This window comes from Cherax quadricarinatus, chromosome 27, assembly GCF_038502225.1.
Source record: "Cherax quadricarinatus isolate ZL_2023a chromosome 27, ASM3850222v1, whole genome shotgun sequence".
Taxonomy (NCBI): Eukaryota; Metazoa; Arthropoda; class Malacostraca; order Decapoda; family Parastacidae; genus Cherax; species Cherax quadricarinatus.
Window position 1 is genome coordinate 30,900,903 of NC_091318.1, and position 26,507 is coordinate 30,927,409.

At 44.0% G+C, this 26,507-nt stretch overlaps 1 protein-coding gene across 1 annotated transcript; it reads left to right on the forward strand.

Moving 5' to 3' along the window:
- The first annotated feature begins 1,081 nt into the window (after positions 1 to 1,081).
- Positions 1,082 to 25,787, forward strand: LOC128691143 (uncharacterized). Its single transcript, XM_070089224.1, has 5 exons — positions 1,082 to 2,858; positions 14,726 to 14,815; positions 15,400 to 15,668; positions 18,097 to 18,228; positions 20,840 to 25,787. Exons 1-5 carry the CDS (start codon positions 2,257 to 2,259, stop codon positions 21,190 to 21,192), a joined length of 1,446 nt encoding a protein of 481 aa, XP_069945325.1. The 5' UTR covers positions 1,082 to 2,256; the 3' UTR covers positions 21,193 to 25,787.
- Positions 25,788 to 26,507: the final 720 nt, after the last annotated feature.

A 26,507-nucleotide genomic window follows, 5' to 3' on the forward strand; every position in this document is an offset into this window, starting at 1 on the left:
TCATATCTGACATAAACAGGGATATTAGCCACAGCGCCGTGTCTTCTTTTGCAGATAACATCAGAATTTGCATGACAGTGTCCTCCATTGAAGACACCCCAAGACTCCAGCGGATGTCAACCAAATCTTTAAATGGGCTGCAGAAAACAATATGAAAATCAATGATGAGAAATTTCAATTACTCCGATATGGAAAACGTGAGGAAATTAAAACTACATAGAAGTATAAAGCATATTCCAACCACACAACAGAGCGAAAAACTAATGTAAAAGACCTGGGAGTGATCATGTCGGAAGATCTCACTTTCATGGACCATAACATTGTATCAGTCACATGTGCTAGAAAACTGACAGGATGGATAATGAGAACCTTCAAAACTAGGGAGGCCAGGCCCACGATGACACTCTTCAGGTCGCTTGTTCTATCTAGGCTGGAATATTGCTGCACACTAACAGCACCTTTCAAGGCAGGTGAAACTGCTGACCTAGAAAATGTACAGAGAACCTTCAAGGCACACATAACTGCGATAAAACACCTCAATTACTGGGAGCGCTTGAAGTTCCTAAACCTGTACTCCCTAGAACGCAGGTGGGAGAGACATGATCATATACACTCCCTATGAAAGCAATAGACTCGGCAGACGATGCAACATTTCCCCAATGAAAAGCAGGGGTGCCACTAGTACGATAACAGACAACACAATAAGTGTCAGGGGCCCAAGACTGTTCAACTGCCTCCCAGTATACAGAAGGGGATTACCAATAGACCCCTGGCTGTCTTCAAGCAGGCACTGGACAAGCACCTAAAGTCAGTACCTGACCAGCCGGGCTGCGGTATGTACGTCGGTTTGCGTGCGGCCAACAGTAACAGCCTGGTGGCTCAGGCCCTGATCCGCCATGAGGCCTGGTCACAGACCGGACCGCGGGGGGCGTTGGCCCCCGGAACCCTCTCCAGGTATACACATTACAAAAGGAAGAAAAACAGCAACAAGAAAACCTTATCAACCGCTAGACGGGTTATCAGTAGAGGGATTCAGGAGTATCTTCAATCTTTTATCACTGTTATCAGTTAGGAGGGGTTACAGTACACTGCCGCCACAAACAACGTCACCTTTGCAGCATGTGTTGGTGGAGTCGCGCTCATATCAACTCCTGTTTATTTTATGAAGCGCTCAACCAGTGTGAATAATTAAGCTTAAGGAGAGCTGGAGGCTCGACCATTCGTCTGCTAATCACAACCTAATCTTTGATCAGTCAAGTTGTTGGTGAATCAATTGTGGGTAGAGTGGGGGAGTGTGGAAAACCAGGAGAAACGTTGTTGCTCCTTGACATTACTGACACAGTAACTGGAGACACTTCCAGATTACTCGCAGGCTGAAAACCTAAAATGCATCTCCTGCTGTGTGAAGTTGCCACCGTTTAATGATAAATAAAATAAAAATACGTGAAACGCTAAACCAGTGTGTCATTCAGTGCAGCGAGTGATGAAGGCTCGAGCCTCTATCCGGTAATCACAAGGTAGAAAGCTAACCCATTCAGTGGAGTTCTGAAGGTCTTGGATTCGATCTAATCTGGCTCCCGGACTTTTCTTAAAAAGGGTACTTCGAGTTCCTAATAGAATTTGTTGCGCCCTTTGCTCTGTAACAGTCTCCAATCCAAACGTGGGGCCAATCCGCTTCAAAACCCATACCTGGACATTTGTAGTAGCATTTACTACCCTTGCTCAGCCATATGAAAAAAAGAGAATCTTTGTTTCTAGTATCCCTTAACAACCTTTAAACTTTTGTGCTTCACTTGAGTTCTAGCACAAGATACACGACTAATTACTTTTCCTGGAAGTTGATACTCAGCGCACTATTATTATTGCACGTCTTATAGTCAACAGTGCTTTTCTTCACAAACTGAAGTAAAGGAACACCATATCGAATAATATTAATCACATATGGGTGGATAAGCACAATAATGGAATCCAAGGCACACACTGGAGTTACAACAAGCTAGAGTTTACAACAATCTGCGGAAGAACAAGTCATTCAAAGGTTTTCTCGATATCATGAGATGGTAACATTGGCAGAAGAAGCTTCTAGTTAGTTTACTGATGCAATATGATAAACAAGTGTCTTTTCAAATCACTAGAGTGACCTTGCAAAATTTAGTTAAGATTTTAATTTAAAAAAATGGCCTGAAAGGTCCTCTGCGAAGAAATTATAATTGCAAACATGTATTTATCATCATAGAGGATTCAGATCAGGCTCTCATGGCCCTTAAGGGAGTAGTAAATGAGGGTTTCCAGCCCCACGCTGGCCACACCAGAGCCCAGTCTGACGATAGATATGCCTGGTACGATGCTGAGGCCGGACCTTTGGAACCTGACACGGGGATGGCAGCCGAAGATAGACGGCAGCAACAGCCTTCTGCAGCCAGCTGGCAAGAGACTGAGTCCTTGGCGACTACTATGGACGTTGCTGCCCAAACTGAGGAAGCCCCTCAAACCATTAGCTCCTGGAAAATCCTTAGGACGAACGCTTCAGGGGAAGCGAGCACTTCGATATCATCAGGGTCTTCGGAATATGTAGTGATTGAAACCCGTTCCACTGGGTTCAACGCCGCTACACAAACTCGAGACGCGCCATTATTCCGCTATACCGATGCCCAAGTGTCAGATATGGTGATGGCTTGGAGGATGCTGACCATCTTCATGCCCTGTACGTGGTACTTGATCATGTATGTGGTTGACCAGATGACTTCAGTGATAGTGGCTGTAGACTTCTGCTCGTCAGGGAACCAGTGGTGGTGCGGCGTCACTGTCACCTTCCTCGTCCTGCCCAGCCTGGCTATCAATGCTTACTCTTATGAACAGTGAGTATACATTAATGTTCTTCCGTTGTCAACTATAAACTAAATATATTACAGTATAATATTTTCTTTTCTTTTAATCAGGTATTCCATTAGAATGAAAATGTATGTTATATCACTGTTATAATAAACTCAGAAGTTAAAAATGAGCTCAAAAAAATAAATAAAAAACTAAAACTAAAATGCATATCAGGCCATCTAATTGAGAACAGTGACTGGACTAAAAATGCTAATAACAATTCTGTAATTAACTTGTTAGATAAAACATTAGATAAAAATACGACCGCTGCTCTAGGTTTCGGTCTGAATTTTACAACTGGACGTTGCAAAACCTTTCAGTAATTTGGAAAACTCTACTGATTGATCCATTGATGAACTTAATATAAGAGGATGGTTTACAGTTGTATGATGAAACAAAATATTCCCAGTTGTCCTCAAAGATTCTGTAAGTCTTATCAAAATCTTATTAATAATAAAAAATCATATTACTAAAGCAGATAAAATAAATGCTGTAGTAATTTTAACAGAAACTGATTACCAAGGTAAACTGAATAATATCCCAGATGATACAAATACTTATTACAAACTTAGAAAGAATCCCTTAAATTCAGTTAACAGTAACTTTAATGAAACAATAAAACGACTGCTGATAGGCAAATATAAACTAATTAAAAAATGCATGACCACCAATCCATCTTTACCATGTATGTATGGATTAATAAAAACATACCAAGCAGGTAATCCAGCCAGACCCATAATTAGCTCCATATGTTCAGTTTCCTATAAATTATCGAAATGGTTAGTAGATATGTTGAGCCCAATTGTCGGCAAAATTTCTAACTCTAACATTAAAAAATAATACTGATTTAGTTGATAAATTAAGCACCATGACTGATTTAAATAATTACACATTGTTAGTTTTACTGTCACTTCTTTGTTTACAAAAGTTCCAGTTGATGATATATTAAGTTTCCTATCTGAAGAACTCGGTACTTACGATTCATCTTTGCCAATACCTACAATAATTGAGCTTATTAAACTTTGTATTGTTGATGCAAAGTTTGTGTTTAATGACGAGTTTTACACTCAGAAGTTTGGTATGGCAATGGGAAATCCTCTCTCACCTGTCCACCTGTCCTTAGCAATTTGTACATTGAATATTTTGAAACACGACTGCTTAACAAAATCGTTCCCAACTCAGCTAAGTGGTACAGATTATGTTGATGTTTTATGCCTAATGCCTAAGAATATGATATAAACCATTTCCTTGTGCAATTAAATAATCTAGCTCATTCCATATATTTTACTGTTGAGTTTGAGCAAAATAACTCATTGCCTTTTTAATTAAGGGAAACCATGATTTTTAATTCAAAATATACAGAAAACCAAGAGCAACAAACGGGCTTCCGCATGGATTACGTGTAACCTCTGTGGGAAATGGGCCCCACACATCTTGTGCAGATATTCAGGGATCATCTACAAGAGATATTAAACCAAGGAATGCCCATATGAGAACCAGCTGTGGAAAAAAATCACATTGGTATTAAAAGACAGAAACATCAAAACGGCCTTCATAGAAAACCTGACAGCATTCTATAACAGATGGGAAAATAAAAGTCTGGGCCAGATGGTGCTATCGCCCCTGGAGCAGATGCTCTCCTGGTAGGCAGTAATCGTAAGAATACAGAAATGAAAGTTGGTGGCCCGGAGGGAGACAGGAGCTCTAGTGGGGAAACAGGTGTAGACAAAGACATGCAAAATCCAAAGTTACAAACTAGCATACCACTAGAGACAATAAACAAGGGGATGCCCCAAGGAATAGTGAAGATAAAATACCAGAAAAAACTGGTGAAGGCACCATTGTGAGTACAAGTACTGAAGATAGCAAAGAGACAGAAAAACACACCAGTAGGGAATGCAGTCACGAAAAACCAAGGCAAACAGAAATCAGATTTAGATTTAGATTTAGATTTTGCCACCGAAGTGGCTAGTTTATTGTGCACCCCCATATTCATCCTGTGGACGGTAGCACAAGAGCATATAGATACACAAAAGGCCTAGGAACTAGGCCCCAAAAGGGTTAACAGGTGTACATATGGGTTTTTTATTTATCTACATATCTACAGTTCACTTATCTGTTACATGCAAATATAGGAAATTTGCTTAGTATATCTGGTATCTTATTTTCATTAATAAGATATCTTGACATGTCACATAGGTTATTATACTGTCTGTCTCTGTATTCCTCAATAAGTGGACAATTAAGCACATAGTGTTCAAGACAGTGACCATATGCCTGATCACATAATTTACATTTAGTTTGATCATCATCTGTGTGTCTCCCAAACTGCCAGAAGTACTTGTAACCAAGCCTAAGCCTGGCCACTACAACATCAGTCAGTCTGTTCACATTGCACATTGCTTCATAAACATACTTATCTACGTTCATGTTATCATAGTGGGTTATAGATCTACTCAGGCTTCTAACTGCATTCCTATAACAATCATTTTCATTATTTACTTCTCTCCTAATATTATTCCTAATGCTAGACACAGATATACCAAAGTTATATTCTACATTCTCCTTCTGGCTACTCTTCTTGGCTAACATATCAACTTTATCATGAAGGAGTAATCCAGTGTGTGATGGGATCCATAGCAATTGAACATTAATTCCTGGCTTCTCCAATGAGTATGTTGTTGGAGTCATTATATGAGTCAAGAGCCTTCACATAGAATCAGTAATGATGATAGAGTCAAGCTCAATGTCATAGGTTAGCTTTAACGCCATTAGGATTGCAAACAATTCAGTTTGCAGTGTAGACGCCCTGTTGAGAAATGTGTTACAAGTTAAGTCAAAGATTAAATAGTGGACTCTAAGGGGAACTTAGCTTGATAGACAGCTTTTGCCTACACAGCCGTCCCTGCAGGCAATGTCTTGAGAAGCTGTTGTATCCATCTCTCAACAGGCTGGAATAAAAAAATTGTTATGGGTATAAATTACCCCTAGGGAGTGTTATGTCAGCATATCTCAAAAACTGATTGTTGACAACACTTACTGTTGCAGGCTCAATGGCCTGCAACTCACCGGGGTATACGGTAATCTGTTAAGTGAACAGAATACTTAACTGTGCAGTCAATAATCATCACACACTAAACAGACTTACCTGGGTTTGTGTATCGGACAGTTACTCCCGGGTATCGTTGTCTTGACTGAAGAATAGTGTTCTTTGAAGAATGTCGCACTACACTCTGTTGGATTGCAACACTCGTTGTTACACTGTTCATCAAGATTTGTTTATTTATTCACAATCTTATCACTCCGTGTTCATCAAGAACTGCATCACGAGCTTTTACCATCCTATGGAGAGGGAGCATGGACACGGGGGTCATCCCACAGTTACTAAAAACAACAGACATAGCCCCACTCCACAAAGGGGGCAGTAAAGCAATAGCAAAGAACTACAGACCGATAGCACTAACATCCCATATCATAAAAATCTTTGAAAGGGTCCTAAAAAGCAAGATCGCCACCCATCTAGATACCCATCAATTACACAACCCAGGGCAACATGGGTTTAGAGCAGGTCGCTCCTGTCTGTCCCAACTACTGGACCACTACGACAAGGTCCTAGATGCACTAGAAGACAAAAAGAATGCAGATATAATATACACAGACTTTGCAAAAGACTTCGACAAGTGTGAACATGGCATAATAGCGCACAAAATGCGTGCTAAAGGAATAACAGGAAAAGTTGGTAGATGGATCTATAATTTCCTCACCAACAGAACACAAAGAGTAGTAGTCAACAGAGTAAAGTCTGAGGCGGCTACGGTGAAAAGCTCTGTTCCACAAGGCACGGTACTCGCTCCTATCTTGTTTCTCATCCTCATATCTGACATAGACAAGGATGTCAGCCACAACACCGTGTCTTCCTTTGCAGATGACACCTGAACCTGCATGACAGTGTCTTCCATTGCAGACACTGCAAGGTTCCAGGTGGACATCAGCCAAATCTTTCAGTGGGCTGCAGAAAACAATATGAAGTTTAACGATGAGAAATTTCAATTACTCCGATATGGTAAACATGTGGAAATTAAAACGTCATCAGAGTACAAAACAAATTCCGGCCACAAAATAGAGCGAAAAGCCAACGTCAAAGACCTGGGAGTGATCATGTCGGAGGATCTCACCTTCAAGGACCATAACATTGTATCAATCGCATCTGCTAGAAAAATGACAGGATGGATAATGAGAACCTTCAAAACTAGGGATGCCAAGCCCATGATGACACTCTTCAGGTCGCTTGTTCTATCAAGGCTGGAATATTGCTGCACACTAACAGCACCTTTCAAAGCAGGTGAAATTGCTGACCTAGAAAATGTACAGAGAACCTTCATGGTGCGCATAACGGAGATAAAACACCTCAATTACTGGGAGTACTACTCCCTGGAACGCAGGTGGGAGAGATACATGATTATATAGACCTGGAAAATCCTAGAGGGACTAGTACCGAACTTGCACACGAAAATCACTCACAACGAAAGCAAAAGACTTGGCAGATGATGCAACATCCCCCCAATGAAAAGCAGGGGTGTCACTAGCACGTTAAGAGACAATACAGTAAGTGTCAGGGGCCCGAGACTATTCAACTGTCTCTCACCATACATAAGGGGGATTACCAATAGACCCCTGGCTGTCTTCAAGCAGGCACTGGACAAGCACCTAAAGTCGGTACCTGACCAGCCGGGCTGTGGCTCGTACGTTGGATTGCGTGCAGCCAGCAGTAACAGCCTGGTTGATCAGGCTCTGATCCACCAGGAGGCCTGATCACAGACTGGGCCGCTGGGGCGTTGACCCCCGGAACTCTCTCCAGGTAAACTCCAGGTAATGTCGCCAGCCTGGAATACAGCAGTATTCCAGCCTAGAGAGCACAAGCGATTTAAAGAGAATCATAATGGGCTTGGCGTCCCAAGTTTTGAAGGTTTTCATTATCCATCCTATCATTTCCTAGTGGATGAGGAAGATACATTGTTGTGGTCTTTGAAGGCGAGATCCTCTGACATTATCACTCCCAGGTCCTTCACATTACTTTTCTGCTTGTTGAGCTCTTCACATACCTCTTGATCGTTTCTTGTGGATTCCCCACCTTCTTTCCTCAGCCTGATCACCTGGTCTTTGACTGTTGTCTTCCTCCTAATGTGGCTATACAGCAGTTTCGGGTCAGACTTGACTTTCGATGCTATGTTGTTTCCTAACTGTCGTTGGGCCTCCATCCTTATCTGTGCATACTCGTTTCTGGGTCTTCGACTAATCTCCTTGTTTTCCTGTTTTTTTTGCCTTCTGTACTTTTTCCATTCTCTAGAGCACTTAGTTTTTGCCTCCCTACACCTTCGGGTAAACCAGGGGCTCGATCTGGTCTTCCTATTATTTCTGTTGCCCTTGGGAATAAACCTTTCCTCTGCCTCCTTGCATTTTGTTGTTACAAATTCCATCATTTCATTTACTGACTTTCCTGCCAATTCTCTGTCCCACCGAACCTCATGCAGGAAGTTCCTCATACCTGTGTAGTCCCCCCATTTATAGTTTGGCTTTTCCCATTCAACTCGTGTTACCCTCTCCACTTGCAACCCTACTATGTATTCAAAACACAGAACCATGTGATCACTAGCTCCAAGGGGCCTCTCATATGTGATGTCCTCAATGTCTGAACTGCTCAGGTTGAACACAAGGTCCAGTCTTGCTGGTTCATCCTCCCTTCTCTCTCTGGTAGTGTCCTTTACGTGTTGATGCATGAGGTTTTCCAGTACAGGGTCTAAAGCCAGCAACTAACAACAAAATACCTTTCATCCGTGGACTGCTTGCAGAGGCAAAGGCAATGTTCGCGGCTTTCACTGAGACCCACATAAAGGATCACTTGGACAACGAAATATGGATCCCAGGTTACAACCTATACAGATGTGACAGAGTGAACAGGCAAAAGGGGGGGGGGGTTGGCCTGTACATTGCAGAGTCACTTGTTTGCACAGAACTGCTTAATGCCTCAAATGATGTAGTGGAAGTTTTAGCAGTAAAGGTCGAGAACCAAAACCTAGTCATTGTGGTAGTCTACAAGCCTCCGGATGCAACATCCCAGCAATTCCAGGAACAGCTGTTAAAAATTGACCACTGTCTGGAAAATCTTCCAGCTCCTGCACCCAACATCTTGCTCCTGGGGGATTTCAACTTAAGGCACCTAAAATGGAGGAATATAGCAAATAATATTGTTGCAGTAATAACACCAGGAGGCAGCTCTGATGAAAACTCACACTCACACGAGCTTTTAAATCTCTGCACGAAATTCAATTTAAACCAGCAAATAATAGATCCTCATATCCGACATAGACAAGGATGTCAGCCACAGCACCGTGTCTTCCTTTGCAGATGACACCCGAATCTGCATGACAGTGTCTTCCATTGCAGACACTGCAAGGCTCCAGGCGGACATCAACCAAATCTTTCAGTGGGCTGCAGAAAACAATATGAAGTTCAACGATGAGAAATTTCAATTACTCAGATATGGTACAATGAGGAAATTAAATCTTCATCAGAGTACAAAACAAATTCTGGCCACAAAATAGAGCGAAACACCAACGTCAAAGACCTGGGAGTGATTATGTCGGAGGATCTCACCTTCAAGGACCATAACATTGTATCAATCGCATCTGCTAGAAAAATGACAGGATGGATAATGAGAACCTTCAAAACTAGGGAGGCCAAGCCCATGATGACACTCTTCAGGTCACTTGTTCTATCTAGGCTGGAATATTGCTGCACTCTAACAGCACCTTTCAAGGCAGGTGAAATTGCCGACCTAGAAAATGTACAGAGAACTTTCACGGCGCGCATAACGGAGATAAAACACCTCAATTACTGGGAGCGCCTGAGGTTTCTAAACCTGTATTCCCTGGAACGCAGGAGGGAGAGATACATGATTATATACACCTGGAAAATCCTAGAGGGACTAGTACGAACTTGCACACGAAAATCACTCACTACGAAAGCAAAAGACTTGGCAGACGATGCACCATCCCCCCAATGAAAAGCAGGGGTGTCACTAGCACGTTAAGAGACCATACAATAAGTGTCAGGGGCCCGAGACTGTTCAACTGCCTCCCAGCACACATAAGGGGGATTACCAACAGACCCCTGGCAGTCTTCAAGCTGGCACTGGACAAGCACCTAAAGTCAGTTCCTGATCAGCCGGGCTGTGGCTCGTACGTTGGTTTGCGTGCAGCCAGCAGCAACAGCCTGGTTGATCAGGCGCTGATCCACCAGGAGGCCTGGTCACAGACCGGGCCGCGGGGGCATTGACCCCCGAAACTCTCTCCAGGTAAACTCCAGGTAAACTAGACTGGAGAATACACTAGACCTCATCTTCACTAACAATGATGATCTGATAAGAAATGTCACCATATCAAAAACAATATACTCAGATCACAACATAATAGAGGTTACACATGTATGCGTGGAGCCCCAGACCGACATAATGAGACTAGTCACGAGGGAGCATTCACCAAATTCAACTTCAATAACAAAAACATAAAGTGGGACCAAGTAAACCAAGTCCTAACCGATATAAGCTGGGAAGATATACTAAGCAACACAGACCCCAACTTATGCCTAGAACAGATTAACTCGGTGGCACTCGATGTATGCACAAGGCTTATTCCTCTAAGAAAAAGGAGGAGTAGATGTAAAATAGAAAGAGACAGGCGCTCCCTTTACAGGCGACGGAAAAGAATAACAGAGCGGCTAAAAGAGGTCAATATATCTGAAATGCATAGGGAGACACTGGTCAGAGAAATAGCAAGCATCGAACTTAAGCTAAAAAGAATCCTTTAGGAGTCAGGAATCGCGGGAAGAACTAAAAGCCATAAATGAAATCGAAAGAAACCCAAAGTATTTCTTCTCCTATGCCAAATCAAAATCGAGAACAACGTCCAGTATTGGGCCCCTACTTAAACAAGATGGGTCCTACACAGATGACAGCAAGGAAATGAGTGAGCTACTCAAGTCCCAATATGACTCAGTTTTTAGCAAGCCGCTAACCAGACTGAGAGTCGAAGATCAAAATGAATTTTTTATGAGAGAGCCACAAAATTTGATTAACACAAGCCTATCCGATGTTATCCTGACGCCAAATGACTTCGAACAGGCGATAAATGACATGCCCATGCACTCTGCCCCAGGGCCAGACTCATGGAACTCTGTGTTCATCAAGAACTGCAAGAAGCCCCTATCACGAGCCTTTTCCATCCTATGGAGAGGGAGCATGGACATGGGGGTCGTCCCACAGTTACTAAAAACAACAGACATAGCCCCACTCCACAAAGGGGGCAGTAAAGCAACAGCAAAGAACTACAGACCAATAGCACTAACATCCCATATCATAAAAATCTTTGAAAGGGTCCTAAGAAGCAAGATCACCACCCATCTAGAAACCCATCAGTTACACAACCCAGGGCAACATGGGTTTAGAACAGGTCGCTCCTGTCTGTCTCAACTATTGGATCACTACGACAAGGTCCTAAATGCACTAGAAGACAAAAAGAATGCAGATGTAATATATACAGACTTTGCAAAAGCCTTCGACAAGTGTGACCGACCATAGCGTAATAGCGCACAAAATGCGTGCTAAAGGAATAACAGGAAAAGTCGGTCGATGGATCTATAATTTCCTCACTAACAGAACACAGAGAGTAGTCGTCAACAGAGTAAAGTCCGAGGCAGCTACGGTAAAAAGCTCTGTTCCACAAGGCACAGTACTCGCTCCCATCTTGTTCCTCATCCTCATATCCGACATAGACAAGGATGTCAGCCACAGCACCGTGTCTTCCTTTGCAGATGACACCCGAATCTGCATGACAGTGTCTTCCATTGCAGACACTGCAAAGCTCCAGGCGGACATCAACCAAATCTTTCAGTGGGCTGCAGAAAACAATATGAAGTTCAACGATGAGAAATTTCAATTACTCAGATATGGTAAACATGAGGAAATTAAATCTTCATCAGAGTACAAAACAAATTCTGGCCACAAAATAGAGCGAAACACCAACGTCAAAGACCTGGGAGTGATTATGTCGGAGGATCTCACCTTCAAGGACCATAACATTGTATCAATCACATCTGCTAGAAAAATGACAGGATGGATAATGAGAACCTTCAAAACTAGGGAGGCCAAGCCCATGATGACACTCTTCAGGTCACTTGTTCTATCTAGGCTGGAATATTGCTGCACACTAACAGCACCTTTCAAGGCAGGTGAAATTGCCGACCTAGAAAATGTACAGAGAACTTTCACGGCGCGCATAACGGAGATAAAACACCTCAATTACTGGGAGTGCTTGAGGTTCCTAAACCTGTATTCCCTGGAATGCAGGAGGGAGAGATACATGATTATATACACCTGGAAAATCCTAGAGGGACTAGTACCGAACTTGCACACGAAAATCACTCACTACGAAAGCAAAAGACTTGGCAGACGATGCACCATCCCCCCAATGAAAAGCAGGGGTGTCACTAGCACGTTAAGAGACCATACAATAAGTGTCAGGGGCCCGAGACTGTTCAACTGCCTCCCAGCACACATAAGGGGGATTACCAACAGACCCCTGGCAGTCTTCAAGCTGGCACTGGACAAGCACCTAAAGTCAGTTCCTGATCAGCCGGGCTGTGGCTCGTACGTTGGTTTGCGTGCAGCCAGCAGCAACAGACTGGTTGATCAGGCGCTGATCCACCAGGAGGCCTGGTCACAGACCGGGCCGCGGGGGCGTTGACCCCCGGAACTCTCTCCAGGTAAACTCCAGGTACCACATCCATCATCTTGGCTCTCTATGTTTCAGGACCCCTGTGTGGCTCCAGGTATTCCCAGTCGATCTCCCTGCGGTTGAAATCGCCCATAACCAGTAACTTTGCTCTGCTCAAATGAGCTCTTCTTGCCACCTCGGTCAATGTGTCCACCATTGCTCTGTTGCTCTCTTCATATTCCTCTCTTGGCCTCCTGCAGTTCTGTGGTGGATTATACATCACTGCAATGACTACCTTATGTTCCCCAGACTGAAGTGTACCTACTATGTAATCCCTTCCTCCAATCTCGTCCATGCCTTCCATTTCCTCAAATCTCCATCATTCTTTTATGAGCAGTGCAACCCCTCCTCCCCCTCTGCTCCTTCTATCTTTCCTCAGGATCTTATATCCTGGTGGGAAGATTGCATCTGTTATTGTCTCAGTCAGTTTCATTTCTGTGACTGCTATGATGTCTGGGGACTTCTCATTGATTCTTTCATGCCACTCCTCATATTTATTTGTTATTCCATCCGCATTCATGTACCAAACCTTCAACTTCTTTTCTAATACTGTGATTCTGGGAGAAGATCGGGGTTGGGGGATCGAGAGCCCTGGTGGGTGCCTACAGGGGGGTTGCAGTGGGAGTGGGGGAAGAATTCCCATAGGGGGTTGCTGTATGGGTGGGGTTTGTGGCGTGGGGGGTGAGGCAGAGGGATCAGTGTGTGAGTGTCGGTTTACATTGCTCAGTTGCCTTGGGGTTGTCATGGTTGGAATCCTTCTGTGGGTGTTTCTGGAGGGTGTGTTTGCCCTTCCACCTGCATCTGGGTTCTTCTGTTCATCTTTGCCATTTCCTCTCCTTCCTTTCGTTTTGTACCTGGAGTTTACCAGCATCAACCTTTCCTCTTGTGTTCTGTCTCGATCGAGGTACACACTCTAGTGCTCTTGTTTGTCTCTCAGTCGTGTTTTCTCCTGCAGAATCATGGTTCAAGTTGATTCTGCCTTGAAAATTACTTTGAGAGGCCGTTTCTGTCCCCTTGCAAACCGCCTAATTCTCCGAAAATTTGCCACCTGGGTCATGTCGCTATCACCTATTGCTATCATGATAAAATAAGATAAGATTTCGTTCGGATTTTTAACCCCGGAGGGTTAGCCACCCCGGATAACCCAAGAAAGTCAGTGCGTCATCGAGGACTGTCTAACTTATTTCCATTGGGGTCTTTAATCTTGTCCCCAAGGATGCGACCCACACCAGTCGACTAACACCCAGGTACCTATTTGCTGCTAGGTGAACAGGACAACAGGTGTAAGGAAACGTGTCGAAATGTTTCCACCTGCCGGGAATCGAACTCGGGCCCTCCGTGTGTGAAGCGGGAGCTTTTAGCCACCAGGCCACCTTCAATCACTTTTTTCCCCTCCTGTTTCCTTTCATCATAAGTTTCCCCTTCAGCTTCCTGGAGCCCATAGACAAAAACTGATCTCGCCCTTTTTGTGAGTGTATGTGTGTGTGTGTGTCTCAATTAATATTTGCACTAATAACTCATTACAGTTGTGACCAGGTGTGGACATGTGAATGGCTCATTACTTTGTAATTTGTTCATGATTGTAACCTTGTATAGAAGTGTAGATGATTTATTACCTTTGTAACATGTCATGATTGTGACCAGCTCTACCTGGAGTTCAATACCTTTGTAACTTGTTCAGCTATCAAAACTTTGGGGCCCAGTCCCTGGACCCATTATGTACCTCTGTAATCTTTTGACTACCGCCCACAGGATGGGTATGGGGTGCATAATAAAGATATTTAACTAATTGTAATGTCTATGTAAGGTTATATTTCACCTTCATAAGTCTTCTATTGTTCTATTTTTTACAGGCTAATGTGAGAAATTACGAACGCGCTTGGATGTTCGCTATTTTTTCACAGTGGTTATTTTGCATATATTTAATATATTTTGCATATACATGTATGTATAATTAAAATGAACAACGTCATTCAAGTGTATAGCAGCCAGAGAACAATAATTGTTATATTTACCTGCAGATTGACGAGGCCAGACATTGCTAGTGTTGCTCCAGTCAACAAGTGGCTGGCTAGACTCCTGTTCCTCATCCAAGTGGCTCCCCACTACCTGTGAGTTACTCCCACTACATGTGTAGAGAGGAGAGAGAAATTCCATCACTCACAAATAAACCTCATGAAGATACTGCAAGACCTGAATCTGGTTTATGTAAAGAGAAACTACGAGGTGACCTAATTCAATCCTTTAAAAGGCTGAATAAATTTGACATACTCAAACAAGAAGTTATTGAAGTGTAAAAACGAGCTCAGAGAAAGACGAAGAGGACAGGAGCGAGAGCGAGAGCGAGAGCGAGAGAGAGACTGGAAAGAAAATGAGAAAAATATCAGCAATGTAATTGCTTCAGATTCAGACTGATAAGGAATGCTTGAAAGACTCCCACGAGAATGATACACGTTCAGCGAGTTAAGAGTGAATGCAATTCTAATAGTAACTTCAAAGTTGTATTGAAGTATATGTTAAATTTTACAGCAAACTCGGCATGTAGTGGATTATTGGAGTTAAATGAGAGGAATGGGATGGTCAGATGCATGAGAGAGAGAGAAGTAACAGTGTGCAAGTATTTAGAAGCAAAAAAACAAAAAAAATGCATAGGCCGAACGGAAAAAAATCCTTAAAATATAATTATTTTTTTCAGAATCTGCCGCAAAGTCATCTGGTGTTTCCGTGCTTGGCGAGCCCAGAGCTGGCAACAAAAAAAGCAACAGCAGCAGCAGCAGCAGCCACAAGAAACGCAACAGCAACAGTATTTAACACTGAGGAAGCTACCGCAGGAGCTGTGGGAACAGGCGAGAGCGGAGACTGACTCAGCCACAGTAAAATGGTTTCATTCATTGCTAGAGTCTGTACCTCAACTCAGTATCCAGTCTTATATCATGATGGTAATGGTGCAGCCAACTCAGTGTGGTTAGTAGTGGTGATAATATATCTAATGTATCTTGTATTCAGTACATAATTCAGTCACGGTACCCCTTGGCCTGGTGGCCAATGCTCTCGCTTCACACGGCGAGGGTCTGGGTAAAGAAACACTGGGCGTGTTTCTTTACACAGTGTTTCTTTACACCCATCAGTAAACTGGGTACCTGGGAGTTAGTCGACTGGTGTGGGTCGTATCCTGGGACAAACGGACCTAATTTGCCCGAAATGTTCTGCATAACAAGCGGCTTTCTAAGTAGTAGTATGTCATTGATATCAGCTAGGCCTGTATACATTGTACATGTACTTGTAGTAAATATTATTATTAATAATAATAATAATAATAATAATAATAATAATAATAATAATAATAATAATAATAATAATAAAGCAAGGGATGTCAACAAACTTAATTCCCAGATTCTAGTAACATACAGTGCTGGGGAAAACTAATAATCATCTTTAATGTAAGGAAACATCAAGACTCTACCCCTGAAGGATCGCCTCGTTTTATGCTGATTTATTCACAAGTCACAGATCGCCTGAGAAGTGAATTCCCTACGGTATAGTTACTGGTGTTCCACGGGTACAGTGACTATGGTGTTTCCACGGGTACAGTGACTATGGTGTTCCACAGGTACAGTGATTATGGTGTTCCACAGGTACAGTGACTATGGTGTTTCCACGGGTACAGTGACTATGGTGCTCCCACGGGTACAGTGACTATGGTGTTTCCACAGGCACAGTGACTGTGGTGTTCGACAGGTACAGTGACTATGGTGTTCCTACGGATACAGTGACTATGGTGTTTCCACGGGTACAGTGACTATAGTGTTCCACAGGTACAGTAATTATGGTGTTCCACAGGTACAGTGACTATGGTGTTTCCACAGGTACAGTGACTATGGTGTTCCCACAGGTACAGTAACTATGGTGTTCCCACGTGTACAGTAACTATGGTCTTCCCAAGGATACAGTGACTATGGTGTTCCCACAGGTACAGTAACTATGGTGTTCCCACAGGTACAGTAACTATGGTCTTCCCAAGGATACAGTGACTATGGTGTTCCCACAGGTACAGTGACTATGGTGTTCCCACAGGTACAGTAACTATGGTCTTCCCAAGGATACAGTGACTATGGTGTTCCCACAGGTACAGTAACTATGGTGTTCCCACGGGTACAGTGACTATGGTGTTCCCACAGGTACAGTAACTATGGTGTTCTCACGGGTACAGTGACTATGGTGTTCCCACGGGTACAGTAACTATGGTGTTCCCACAGGTACAGTAACTATGGTGTTCCCACAGGTACAGTAACTATGGTGTTCCCACAGGTACAGTAACTATGGTGTTCTCACGGGTACAGTGACTATGGTGTTCCCACGGGTACAGTAACTATGGTGTTCCCACAGGTACAGTAACTATGGTGTTCCCACGGGTACAGTGACTATGGTGTTCCCACGGGTACAGTGACTATGGTGTTCCCACGGTACAGTGACTATGGTGTTCCCACAGGTACAGTAACTATGGTGTTCCCACAGGTACAGTAACTATGGTCTTCCCAAGGATACAGTGACTATGGTGTTCCCACAGGTACAGTAACTATGGTGTTCCCACAGGTACAGTAACTATGGTCTTCCCAAGGATACAGTGACTATGGTGTTCCCACAGGTACAGTGACTATGGTGTTCCCACAGGTACAGTAACTATGGTGTTCCCACGGGTACAGTGACTATGGTGTTCCCACAGGTACAGTAACTATGGTGTTCCCACGGTACAGTGACTATGGTGTTCCCACGTGTACAGTGACTATGGTGTTCCCACGGTACAGTGACTATGGTGTTCCCACAGGTACAGTAACTATGGTGTTCCCACGTGTACAGTGACTATGGTGTTCCCACAGGTACAGTAACTATGGTGTTCCCACGGGTACAGTAACTATGGTGTTCCCACAGGTACAGTGACTATGGTGTTCCCACGGTACAGTGACTATGGTGTTCCCACGGTACAGTGACTATGGTGTTCCCACGGTACAGTGACTATGGTGTTCCCACAGGTACAGTGACTATGGTGTTCCCACAGGTACAGTAACTATGGTGTTCCCACAGGTACAGTAACTATGGTGTTGCCACGGGTACAGTGACTATGGTGTTCCCACAGGTACAGTAACTATGGTGTTGCCACGGGTACAGTGACTATGGTGTTCCCACGGTACAGTGACTATGGTGTTCCCACAGGTACAGTAACTATGGTGTTCCCACAGGTACAGTAACTATGGTGTTCCCACGGGTACAGTGACTATGGTGTTCCCACGGTACAGTGACTATGGTGTTCCCACAGGTACAGTGACTATGGTGTTTCCACAGGTACAGTAACTATGGTGTTCCCACAGGTACAGTAACTATGATGTTCCCACAGGTAAGGTGAAGGCAGCACTGATAGCGAGTGTGGTGGTGAGTTTAACTTCAGCATCGTCTGGCCTGGCTTCTGTACTCAGTGAACGAGCTTGGGAACGTGTTGCAGCATCCATGGCTATATTCCTTACTCTAGGTGCGTTTTCTGTCTGATTTTTTTTCTTTCGTGCATGTTGTGCCACTATGTACTACAGATATACAGTAACCATGTGTGTACTCACTTAACTGTGGTTGCAGGGGTCGAGACTCAGCTCCTGGCCCCGCCTCTTCAACGAATGCTACTAGGTCCTCTCTCTCCCTACTCCATGAACTTCATCATACCTCGTCTTAAATCTCTGTATGGCTCCTGCCTCCACTACATCACTCGCCAGACTGTCCCACTTCCTGACTACTCTATGGCTGAAGAAATACTTTCTAACATCCCTCTGACTCATCTGAGTCTTCAACTTCCAAGTGTGACTCCTTGTTTCTGTGTCCTATCTCTGGAACATCCTGTCTCTGTCCACCTTGTCTATTCCACGCAGTATTTTGTATGTCGTTATCATGTCTCCCCTAACCCTTCTGTCCTCCAGTGTCGTCAGGCCGATTTCCTTTAACCTTTCTTCGTAGGACATTTCCCTTAGCTCTGGAACTAACCTTGTCGCAAACTTTTGCACTTTCTCTAATTTCTTGACGTGCTTGACTCGGTGCGGGTTCTAAATTGGTGCTGCATACTCCAGTATGGGCCTGACGCACACGGTGTAAAGTGTCTTGAAAGATTCCTTACTTAGGTATCGGAACGCTATTCTCAGGTTTGCCAGGCGCCCATATGCTGCAGCAGTTATCTCTGTCTCGTGTGTGTGTGTGTGTGTGTGTGTGTGTGTGTGTGTACTCACCTAGTTGAGGTTGGAGGGGTCGAGTCCTAGCTCCTGGCCCCGCCTCTTCACTGGTCGCTACTAGGTCACTCTCCCTGAACCGTGAGCTTTATCATACCTCTGCTTAAAGCTATATATGGATCCTGTCTTCACTACATCGCTTCCCAAACTATTCCACTGTGTGTGTGTGTGTGTGTGTGTGTGTGTGTGTGTGTGTGTGTGTGTGTGTGTGTGTGTGTGTGTGTGTGTGTGTGTGTGTGTGTGTGTGTGTGTGTGTGTGTGTGTGTGTGTGTGTGCGTGTGTGTGAGCGTGTGTGCGTGTGTGCGCGTGTGCGTGCGTGGTGCGTGCGTGTGTGTGTACTCACCTAGTTGAGGTTGCGGGGGTCGAGTCCGAGCTCCTGTGTGTGTGTGTGTGTGTGTGTGTACTCACCTATTTGTACTCACCTATTTGTGGTTGCAGGGGTCGAGTCTTAGCTCCTGGCCCCGCCTCTTCACCGGTTGCTACTGGGCCCTCTCTCTCCCCGCTCCATGAGCTTTATCAAACCTCGTCTTAAAACTATGTATGGTTGCTGCCTCCACTACATCACTTTCTAGGCTATTCCACTGCCTGACAACTCTATGACTGAAGAAATACTTCCTAATATCTCTCTGACTCATCTGTGTCTTCAACTTCCAATTGTGACCTCTTGTTTCTGTGTCCCCTCCCTGGAACATCCTGTTTTTGTCCACCTTGTCTATTCCGTGCAGTATTTTATATGTCGTTATCATGTCTCCCCTGACCCTCCTGTCCTCTAGTGTCGTCAGGCCGATTTCCCTTAACCTTTCTTCATAGGACATTCCCCTTAGCTCTGGAACTAACCTTGTCGCAAATCTTTGCACTTTCTCTAGTTTCTTGACGTGCTTGATCAAGTGCGTGTTCCAAACAGGTGCTGCATACTCCAGTATGGGCCTGACGTATACGGTGTACAGTGTCTTGAACGATTCCTTATTAAGGTATCGGAACGCTGTTCTCAGGTTTGCCAGGCGCCCCAATGCTGCAGCAGTTACCTGGTTGATGTGTGCTTCCGGAGACATGCTCGGTGTTATACTCACTCCAAGATCTGTCTCCTTGAGCGAGGTTTGCAGTCTTTGGCCACCTAGCCTATACTCTGTCTGCGGTCTTCTGTGCCCTTCCCTTATCTTCATGACATTGCATTTGGCGGGATTAAATGTGTGTGTGTGTGTGTGTGTGTGTGTGTGTGTGTGTGTGTGTGTGTGTGTGTGTGTGTGTGTGTGTGTGTGTGTGTGTGTGTGTTTATTCACTGAGTTTTACTACTACAACTGCTGCATCTCACTACTTCTTCCACTGACTCCAGTACAAAAGTAACCGTCCTAATGCCTCTGTATTAGGTTGATGAAGCCTGGAGTGCTGGTGAAACGTCTCTTAATAATGATACTCATGTGCTGCGTATGTCTTATTCATCAACTCAAGGAATGGAGTTTGAAAGCTAGACAGCGAAGCCCTTAAGTTACCAAGTCAATGCAATTAGCAATATTAGACTAAAATAATATTTTTCTAACTAGATGTAAGAGAAAGGTTAATATGGGCTACCAATGTGACCACAGAGGTACGTTTGTATGGAAGAATCTTCCTCCAACATTACTAGTGAACCCAGGGGCTGCCTGGCCGAGGAAGATCGAGGCTTGTATTAACATATGTAGAAAAGAATCTGGATATAACGAAATTATTTTCCAATAAATGAAGATCGTACAAAGGGATGTGTGATGTCACTGTAGTTGATAAATGTATTTGTAGATAGAAATGCAACAGTGAAACTGCTATAAAGTGACAATTGCTACAGATGCGCTTTGCAACCACCATGAGTTTTATTACTTCCATCTCCTCCTCCAACAGGTTCTCGTGTGTTGGTGTGTGGAGGAGTGGGTACCATCCACCCAGCTCTCTGGTTTGCCCCCATCGCTTCAGCAACCTTACTTGGTTTCGTTACCAAGATAGCAGAGTCCAAGGGAGTTACCTTCGTCGCCATCATCACCAAGACGCATAAATATGCCTTTGAAGCCTTAATGATGGCAGCTGTGTGTCCTCCCTTCAACACGGTGGGAGTGTTCGCCTCCGCTCCCTATGTGTTAGCCGGAATCTGTTTCCTTATGCTTGACCCAGGAGCTTTCGCCAACATCGGTGTCTTCCTGTTCTCCATTCTTGGCCAGAGCGTCTGGCTCGCTGTCGGTTTCTTTGTGACCAAGTGATCATTTTCCCACTGTGACAACATCGAGAACCTTGAAAATAGTGATGGTTTTCTCTACCACAATAACTTTCCTAACAGAGACCTCACGAATTACGCTTCCCCCTATCATAAGAAATTTCATAACAATTGAGGCAAGGCCAATTATATTATTTAAGGCACTTGTGCTCTCACGTTTGGAATGTTATATGCTCAGGGCTCCTTTCAAGGCAGGCGGGATAATTACGCTCATTATTTGCATCTCATAAAATAATATGTTCTTTGAGTTATTAGAGCATTTTACAGTAATTTTTATATAGTTTAAATATTACCTTTTAAAAATCACAGAACGGGTGGGGATCGAGCCCATGACAGGGGAGTCCAAAACTCCTGAGAGTTTTAAAGACTCTCTGCCATAGGTACTCCTGTCTGTGTACCTTTTCTTCTAGGCTTTGCTTTCGTCCCTATTTCCACTGTGACTTTTTCAAATCGTTTGTTCAACATTGCACAGACTTTCTTGTCGTTTACGTGAGCTCTTTCTTCAATCGAATTATCTGGTCTTTTACTGTCGTCTTTGTTTTGGTGTGGTTATGGAAGAGTTTTGGTTCAGACTTGGCTTTTGCTGTGTCATTCTCAAATTGTCGCTCAGCCACTGTCCTCTCCCTAGCACATTCGTTTCTGGCTAATCTGTTCACCTCTTTGCTCTCGTCTGCCCTTTGCTGTCTAATATTGTTTCCACGCTTTTATGCATTTCCTTTTTTGCGTTTCTGCATTTCGGGTTTAACCAAGAGGCTCTCTCTCTCTCTCTCTCTCTCTCTCTCTCTCTCTCTCTCTCTCTCTCTCTCTCTCTCTCTCTCTCTCTCTCTCTCTCTCTCTCTCGTGTATGCGTGTGTGTGCACTCACCTAATTGTAGTTGCAGGGGTCGAGACTCAGCTCCTGGCCCCGCCTCTTCGCTGAACGCTACTTGGTCCTCTCTCTCCCTGCTCCATGAGCTTTATCATACCTCATCTTAAAGCTATGTATGGCTCCTGCCTCCACTACATCGCTCGCCAGACTGTTCCACTTCCTGACCGCTTTATGACTGAAGAAATGCTTCCTAACATCCCTGTGGCTCATCTGAGTCTTCAACATTCAAGAGTGACACCTTGTTTCTGTGTCCCCTCTCTGGAACATCTTGTCTCTGTCCATCTTGTCTATTCCACGCAGTATTTTGTATGTCGTTATCATGTCTCCCCTATCCCTCCTGTCCTCCAGTGTCGTCAGGCCGATTTCCTTCAACCTTTCTTTATGGGACATTCCCCTTAGCTCTGGAACTAACCTTGTCGCAAACCTTTGCACTTTCTCTAATTTCTTAACGTGCTTGACCCGGTGCGGGTTCCAAACTGGTGCTGCATACTCCAGTATGGGCCTGACGCACACGCTGTACAGTATCTTGAAAGATTCCTTACTTAGGTATTGGAATGCTAATCTCAGGTTTGCCAGACGCCCATATGCTGCAGCAGTTATCAGGTTGATGTGTGCTTCCGGAGACGTGTTCGGTGTTATACTCACGCCAAGATCTTTCTCCTTGAGCGAGGATTGCAGTCGTTGGCCACCTAGCCTATACTCTGTCTGCGGTCTTCTTTGCCCTTCTCTGATCTTCATGACTTTGCATTTGGCAGGGTTAAATTCGAGAAGCCAGTTGCTGGACCACGTGTCCAGCCTGTCCAGGTCTCTTTGAAGGCCTGCCTGATCCTCATCTGATTTAATTCTCCTTATTAATTTCACATCATCTGCAAACAGGGACACCTCTGAGTCTATCCCTTCCATCATGTCATTCACATATACCAAAAATAGCACTGGTCCTAGGACTGACCCCTGTGGGACCCCGCTCGTCACAGGTGCCCACTGTGATACCTCGTCACGTACCACGACTCGTTGTTGCCTCCCTGTCAGGTATTCTCTGATCCATTGATGTGCCCTTCCCATTATACGTGCCTGATCCTGTAGTTTCTACACTAATCTCTTGTGAGGAACTGTGTCGACGGCCTTCTTGCAGTCCAAGAAGATTCAATCAACCCACCCCTCTCTCTCATCTCTTACTTCTGTTACTTTACCATAAAACTCCAGAAGGTTTGTGACACAGGATTTGCCTTCCATGAATCCGTTCTGGTTGTCATTTATACTTTTGTTCCGTTCCAGGTGCTCCACCACTCTCCTCCTGATAATCTTCTCCGTGACTTTGCATACTATACACGTCAGTGACACTGGTCTGTAGTTTAACGCCTCTTTTCTGTCTCCTTTTTAAAAATGGTAACTACATTTTCCGTCTTCCATACCTCAGGTAGTTGCCCAGTTTCAAGGGATGTGTTGAAGATTGTGGTTAATGGGACACACATCATTTCTGCTCCCTCTCTAAGGACCCATGGGGAGATGTTGTCTGGTCCCATTGTCTTTGAGGTATCAAGGTCACTTAGTAGCTTCTTCACCTCCTCAGTTGTGTGTATGTCATCCAGCACTTGTTGATGTACTCCCTGTTGGTTTCCCCCTCTGTCCTGTCTTCCCAGTTCCCCCTGTCTCTCCACTGTGAATACTTCCTTAAATCTCTTGTTGAGCTCCTCATATACCTCTTGATCGTTTCGTGTGAGTTCCCCACCTTCTTTCCTCAGCCTGATCACCTGGTCTTTGACTGTTGTCTTTCGCCTAATGTGGCCATACAGCAGTTTCGGGTCAGACTTGACTTTTGATGCTATGTCGTTTTCATGCTGTCGCTGGCCATCCCTCCTTATCTGTGCATACTCGTTTCTGACTCTTCGACTGATCTCTTTATTTTCCTGGGTCTTTTGCCTTCTGTACCTCTTCCATTCTCTAATGCACTTAGTTGTTGCCTCCCTGCACCTTCGGGTAAACCAAGGATTCCCTTTGGTCTTCCCATTCATTCTGTTGCCCCTGGGAACAAACCTTTCCTCTGCCTCCTTGCATTTTGTTGTTACATATTCCATCATTTCGTTTACTGACTTTTCTGTGTGTGTGTGTGTGTGTGTGTGTGTGTGTGTGTGTGTGTGTGTGTGTGTGTGTGTGTGTGTGTGTGTGTGTGTGTGTGTGTGTGTGTGTGTGTACGTACTCACCTAGTTATAGTTGCTCCTGGTCTCGCCTCTTCACTGGCCGCTACTAGGTCACTCTTCCTACTCCATGAGCTTTATCATACCTTTTCTTAAAGCTATGTATGGATTCTGCCTCCACTACAACACTTCCCAGACTATTCCACTTCATGACAACTCTGTGACTGAAGAAATACTTCCTAACATCCTTGTGATTCATCTGAGTCTTCAACTTCCAACTGTGACCCCTTGTTACTGTGTCCCATCTCTGGAACATCCTGTTTCTGTTCACCTTGTCGATTCCTCTCAGTATTTTATATTTCGTTATTATATTCCCCCTATCTCTCCTGTCCTTCAGTGTCGTCAGGTCGATTTCCCTTAACCTCTCTTCGTAGAACATACCCCTTAGATCCGGGACTAGTCTTGTTGCAAACCTTTGCACTTTCTCTAGTTTCCTTACATGCTTGACTAGGTGTGGGTTTCTTATTAAGATGTCGGAATGCTGTTCTTAGGTTTGCTAGGCGCCCGTATACTGCAGCAGTTATTTGGTTGATGTGCGCCTCAGATGTGTCCGGTGTTATACTCACCCCAAGATCCTTTTCCTTGAGTGAGGTTTGTAGTCTCTGGCCTCCTAGACTGTACTCCGTCTGTTGTCTTCTTTGTCCTTTCCCAATCTTCATGACTTTGCACTTGGTGGGATTGAACTCCAGAAGCCAGTTGCTGGACCAGGTCTGCAACCTGTTCAGATCCCTTTGTAGTTCTTCCTGGTCCTCGTTCGATTGAATTCTTCTCATCAACTTCACATCATCTGCAAACAGGGACACTTCGAGCGCGCGCGTGTGTGTGTGTGAGAGAGAGAGAGAGAGAGAGAGAGAGAGAGAGAGAGAGAGAGAGAGAGAGAGATATTCTCACGTAGACTATCAAAGCAAATGAAGTTTTGTATGTATATTTCAACCTCCAGGTTACGTCCTGGAGTATACCTGGAGGTTTCGGGCATCAACGCCCCCGCGTTCAGGTCTGTGAACAGGACTCGTGGTGGATCAGGTCCTAATCAACCAGGCTGTTACTGCTGGCCACGGGTAAACCGATGTACGAACCACAGCCCGGCTAATGAGGTACTGACTTTAGGTGCCTGTCCAGTGCCTTCTTGAAGACACCCAGGGGTCTATTGGTAGTTCCCCTTAACGTATGCTGGGAGGCAGCTGAACAGTCTTGGGCTTCTGACACTTAGTCTCTTAGTGTATTCGTGGCGCCCCTGTTTTTCATTGCGGGGACGTTGCATCTCCTGACAAATCTTTTGTACAAATTTGGTACTAATCCCTCTAGGATTTTCCAAGTGAATATTATCATGTATCTTTCTCACCTGCGTTCCAGGGAATACAAATCAAGGGACTTCAACTGTTCGCAGTAATTTTGATGCTTTATCGAACTTGATGTGTACAGTCTTCAGGTCAGTAATTTCACCTGTCTTGAAAGGGACCGTTAGTGTACAGCAATATTCCAGCCAAGAGAAATAAAGAAAATCCATGTGTTTTCTTAATCAACGTTTTTCCTTTAAACAACGATACGCATTCATTACAATACCTAACCGCATCAAAGCTATCTGCAGAGAACGACTATCTGGGGAGAGAGAGAGAGCTCATATCTTTCCCTTAAATCCCTTGTGGGAATTTATTATCTCATATCTCACCGCCGGGCTCGTATGTAAATATTTTAGGGTCGTGGTCACAGGGATGGTGAGAGTCTGAATCACGCCCTTAAAGTCCACTAACATCAAAATCAAGATCTTTATTTTCTTGTAAAGCTTACAATGTGTGGTTTACATGTTATAAAATATTAATTACAAAGAAGGCCACTAGCATGCCTAGGCATTTCGGGCAGACTAATACTAATTCTTACTCTACTGATATAGTTTATGTAGCAATACATTTGAAGATACATTATTAGATATATACAATACATACATAAGTAGATACATACCTAATTAGGTACATACACAATTAGATTTAAAATAGTTAGGCAGTACAAATCATATAATAATAGTATTACAAATAGTAGATTTAGCGATGGGATTGGATTCATCTTGGCATGATACATTGTTTTTATTAACGCTCATATACTGGAAGAGTATCTTAGGCAAACTTAGGACTAACTTAATTAAGATTTAATAGGCAATAACTATATTGGGAATTTTATGTTTAGTCATTTGGGTGGGTGTGAGCGTAAATTAGGAGGAAATTACAGATAACGAGAGTAAGAC